At 46.5% G+C, this 5,000-nt stretch overlaps 3 protein-coding genes across 29 annotated transcripts in view; 2 read left to right on the top strand and 1 right to left on the bottom strand.

Annotated features, from left to right (window-relative positions):
• Nucleotides 1-5,000, top strand: part of LOC121719407 (NACHT, LRR and PYD domains-containing protein 3-like) — an 851,137-nt gene that overhangs the window by 88,606 nt on the left and 757,531 nt on the right. The gene's annotated exons all lie outside the window — the stretch shown is intronic.
• Nucleotides 1-5,000, top strand: part of LOC121719377 (NACHT, LRR and PYD domains-containing protein 12-like) — a 732,803-nt gene that overhangs the window by 97,465 nt on the left and 630,338 nt on the right. The window lies entirely within an intron of this gene.
• The window catches only part of capn1b (calpain 1, (mu/I) large subunit b), a 31,539-nt gene that overhangs the window by 8,730 nt on the left and 17,809 nt on the right, over nucleotides 1-5,000 (bottom strand). For both annotated transcript variants that reach the window (XM_042105059.1, XM_042105058.1), the window contains 6 exons: nucleotides 4,222-4,340; nucleotides 3,430-3,563; nucleotides 2,025-2,193; nucleotides 1,646-1,729; nucleotides 1,188-1,273; nucleotides 934-1,008 (listed from right to left, as the gene is read on the bottom strand). In XM_042105059.1, coding sequence (XP_041960993.1) covers nucleotides 934-1,008; nucleotides 1,188-1,273; nucleotides 1,646-1,729; nucleotides 2,025-2,193; nucleotides 3,430-3,563; nucleotides 4,222-4,340 — 667 coding nt within the window. The remainder of the gene's footprint in view (nucleotides 1-933; nucleotides 1,009-1,187; nucleotides 1,274-1,645; nucleotides 1,730-2,024; nucleotides 2,194-3,429; nucleotides 3,564-4,221; nucleotides 4,341-5,000) is intronic.

The raw sequence follows: 5,000 nt of genomic DNA, 5'->3' as shown, positions 1-5,000 counted from the left end.
CATGAAACATGACATTATATAGAACTGTAAATAATCTGATCATCTAATATTTACAGATATCTAGGCTATATTTAACATGTATTTTATATTTGGCCTGTTATGAAATCATGTATTGAACAATTTAAGCACAGCTCAGCTTTAAGAAACTCAAATATCCTAGATGCATGCTTAGCATTTTGTGATCATTAAGGCTACTTTCACAAACTCTTAGTCAGCTGTCCTCTGATTTTAATATTTACCGATATCTAGGCGATATTTGTAACATTTATTTTGTATTTGGCCCTTTATGAAATCATGTAGAACAATTAAAACACATTGTAAAACTTAAAGCCCAAATTTGGCGACATGCATATCGAAATTTGCTGCAAATTCAAAACTGGATTACTCTGGAACGGCTAACTGTACAGGGGACTGCTTTACACCTTTGTGTTCGGTAAGGTCTGCTGTTTATTCTGATATATGGTTTGTCATGTGTTGAACGAAGGGTTCGTGAAGTATTCCACCGAGATGAATGGGTAGGGAGATGGGCGCAGAACCATAAGTAGAATTTATGATTAAATTGAATTATATTATTTAATTTTCTCGCGAACCGTTAACCACAGCAATTAGGTAACATTGTTTAAAAGCTGAGAAAAAGCTCTACTTAATTTCTTGCCGTGCGCTGTCACTTTCTCCACTGCGTAAAAGACTAAATTAATTTGCGCTGTGAATGCTAAGATTATTTTGACAGGCCACAGGCTAAATAAAAATCGCTATTAGTAGGACGCAAAGCAGAATATTGAAAGAAGGGGGCACCAAGGCCACCGTGGCCTGTAAACCTCTGATTTTCAAAGGGGCCTCACGGCCAACACAAGGGTGAAATTCCTTCCCTGGTGCAGGTTATAGTCCTACTGCACACGTGTTGGTGTGTGTGTGTGCAGGTCAGATTCTCACCAGAACTCTCCGTCCTCCATATGGCTGTGCATGTCCTCTCGGTCAGCAGGGTCGATAGATTCCCACTCAGAGGAGCTGGAATGAGGACACACACACACACACACACACACACACACACACACACACACACACGCACGCGCACACGCACACACAGCACCACACACACACACAGAGAGTGCCCTTCAATATCCAAGGGCCTAGACCAAGGTTAACACTGGCTACCTGTGCGTGTTCTAGAGCAGCCCAGTCCTCACTTGTCACTCCAGGCCCCGGTCCACTCCACCTGCCCCCAGGGGTTCCGTATGCGGATCAGGCGCTCCATTCGGCCCCGGTAGTCCACCTGTGGGGGACAACACACACACACACACACGCACGCACACGCACACAAATACACACGCACACAAATACACACACACACACACACACGCACGCGCACACACGCTCACAACACACACACACACACACACGTGCGCGCACACGCACACACGAAGGTACACACTTTAAACACATTAAGAGAAAGGTCAAGATCATTGAGAGCTGTGTAGGCTATGTCTCCGTCCTGTAATCTGTGTCTGTGTGTTTTGCATGAAGCTACACACGTTAAAACACAGCAAGATGTGCATATTTATGTTTAGTCTTACAGTCCTTGTGTGTGCCTGAGTATGTATTTACGTTGTGTGTGTGTGTGTGAGAAAGGTTGTCCCAGTCCTACCTGTTTTAGTCCGGTTACTGAGTAGGCGTGTCCCTTCACCAGCTTTTTGAAGGTGACGGCCTCCATATCAAAGGCACTGGTAATCTACACACACACACACACACACACACACACACACACACACACACATATGCATGTCATGTCAATTCGTCATGTTCTACTGAGAGCTCACACACATGAGCAACACACTAGATCAGCAGGTACACACATAGAGGTTTATGTGATAGTGGTGTCTGTTTGGCAGTGGTTGTAGTGTGTGTGTGTGTGTGTGTGTGTGTGTGTGTGCGTGTGTGCGTGTATGTGTGTGTGTGTCTCACATTGATGGAGCTATGGGAGCGGTGTGTGTGTGTGTGTGTTTGTGTGTGTGTGTAGGCCTCACGTCGATGGAGCATCCCAGCAGTGAGCCTCTCTCCAGGGCTTTGCTGATGATGCGGTGCAGGTCTCGTGGAGCCTTCTTCAGCTCGTACATCTCGGACACGCCCCCGGTGAAGTCCTCAAAGCCCTCAGTGGTGGAGCCGCCCGACAGCGCCTCGTACGAGCCATTCACCCTACAGATAGAACATGGAGAGTTACATAGCTTACACACACACACACACCTCCATAGTGGAGCTGCCGGACAGCGCCTCGTACGAGCCATTCACCCTGCAGACAGACACAGACAAAGAGTCACACACACACACACACACACACACACACACACACACACACACACACACACACACACACACACACACACCTCCATAGTGGAGCTGCCGGACAGGGCCTCATACGAGCCATTCGCCCTGCAGACAGATGAAGAGCACACAACATACACACACACACAAGCCACACACACACACACACACACCCCTCCATAGTGAAGCCGCCCGACAGATGAGCCATTTACTCTACAGACAGAACATACACAGACACACACACACACACACACACACACACACACACACACACACACACACACACACAGAAGTAGCCGGACAGATTCTCGTGCGGGCCATTCAGGACACACACAGTCAAAACACCTTATATACAGAAGGGAAATCAAAAGATGTAGTCAGGTCTAGTCATTATTTATATATACACCTTATATACAGAAGGGAAATCAAAAGATGTAGTCAGGTCTAGTCATTATGTCCATATTTATATATACACCTTATATACAGAAGGAAGATCAAAAGTGTGATATAACTACGATACAATTCCAATCAGTTACTACAATTCTTATCCAGTGACTTTACACAGTGCCATTTATTCAGTGCAGGTGACCTAGAAGGCCAGTTATTCCTTACGGAGGGAGTCAGGGAGCGGTTAGTCGTCTGGTGAGGTTAAGGCTTGTCTAAATATTTACCCCTCATACACAAGGGAGAGGAGAGCAAGAACAAAGAGAGGCACAGAAAAGGAGAGGTAGAAAGAGCGAGAGACAGAGAGACAGACAGAGAAAGAAAGAAAGAAGGAGGAGGAGCGATATCAGTCCCAATAATTACAGGCCTGGTCGGGAGACATTTGTGTAAATGTTTACCAATCTGACGACAGGCACTCAGACACACTGAAATAAAAAGACAGAGTGGGGAGAAAGACAAAGGAAGATAAACAGAAAGGGATAGTGAGAGAGGGATGAAGAGCCTTTCAGAGAGAGAGGGATAGAGAGAGAAGAAAGAGAGAGAGAGAGAGAGAGAGAGAGCCTTCAAGAGAGAGAGAGCCTTCAGAGAGAGAGAGAGAGAGAGAGAGAGAGAGAGAGAGAGAGAGAGAGAGAGAGAGAGAGAGAGAGAGAGAGAGATCAGTCGTACTTGGCGTAGGCCTTCTCGACGAGCGCACTCCAGAACTCGTTGCCCTCGGCCGAGTGTACGAACATCAGCTCCCCGTCCTTCACGGGCAGACGGTCGTCAATGACGACGTCCACCCACTCCCCAAACTGCCAGAACTACCACACACAAACAAACACAAACACAGGTTACACACGCAACTGACACAGCCAGGTTAGTGAATATTACTACATTGTTACATACACACAGAGAGAGACCTGAAAGTGCATTGCACTGTAAATTACAAGTCTATACTTTCAGTCTGTAAGCGAGTGACCAATATGCAAAAAACAAGCACAAAAGTAAATTGACATTGTGTGTGTGTGTGTGTGTGTGTGTACGTGTGTGTGTGTGTGTGTGTGTGTGTGTGTGTGTGTGTGTGTGCGCGCATATGCGTGTGTGTGTGTGCGTGCGCACGTGTGTGTGTGTGTGTGTGTGTGTGTGTATATGTATGTGTGTGTGTGTGTGTGTATATGTATGTGTGTGTGTGTGTGTGTGTGTGTGTGTGTGTGTGTGCGCGCGCATATGCGTGTGTGTGTGCGCGTATGTGTGTGTGCGCGCACGTGTGTGTGTGTGTGTGTGTGTGTGTGTGTGTGTATATGTATGTGTGTGTGTGTGTGTGTGTGTGTGTGTGTGTGTGTGTGTGTGTGTGTGTGTATATGTATGTGTGTGTGTGTGTGTGTATATGTGTGTGTGTGTGTGTGTGTGTGTGTATGTGTGTGTGTGTGTGTGTGTGTATATGTGTGTGTGTGTGTGTGTGTGTGTGTGTGTGTGTACCTGGAAGTGGAAGATCCCGGCGTAGTCCTCCTGGAAGCTCTGGCCGTGCGGCAGCACTCTGTGCAGGAGCTTCTCCTGCAGAGTTAGAGAGGCGATCGCAGCCAACAACCAGCAATCACCTGCAGAGAGAGAGAGAGATGGAGAGATGGAGAGAGAGAGATGGAGAGAGAGATAAGAGGGAGAAAGAGAGCAAGAGAAAGATGGAGAGAGAGAGAGAGATGGAGAGAGAGGGATGGAGGGAGAGAAAGATGGAGAGGTCTGGATGATGATGATGAAGGGTCAGTCAGAGGCTTTTACGGCACTTAGAGTGATTCTACCACTCTAATGGAGGCTCAGTCAGCAGAATAAGCACGCACACGCACACGCACACGCACACGCACATGCACACACCCTAAATTCTACATCTATAACCAAACACAGGCATACCAACAGTCAAAGCCATATAAACATTTCTCAAGCAAACACAAGCAAATTCAAATGATCCCATTTATGCGGCACACACAAACTTTCGGTAAGAGTCCGATGTTAACGTTTCAGACAGTGTCCTTCTCACTCTGACTAAATGTGATTAGCCCTGCTTTTAAAATCACATGATGCCGAACCCTCAGAGGCCCGAAGGCATCAAACACTAAACTACTGAGCAGGGCAAAGCAGCTGAAGCAAGAAGACATTTCACACATACGAACGTACAGGGACTAAATGTACTTTTCACAGTTCTATTTTGCCATAATTTGCGTTCATGTCATATGTATGGGTTTTATTTAGTCTGTATAGGTTGT

Source organism: Alosa sapidissima, chromosome 9 (assembly GCF_018492685.1).
Source record: "Alosa sapidissima isolate fAloSap1 chromosome 9, fAloSap1.pri, whole genome shotgun sequence".
In the NCBI taxonomy this organism is placed as follows: Eukaryota; Metazoa; Chordata; class Actinopteri; order Clupeiformes; family Clupeidae; genus Alosa; species Alosa sapidissima.
Note: the sequence above shows the minus strand (reverse complement) of the source record. Positions and strands in the feature narration are given on the sequence as shown.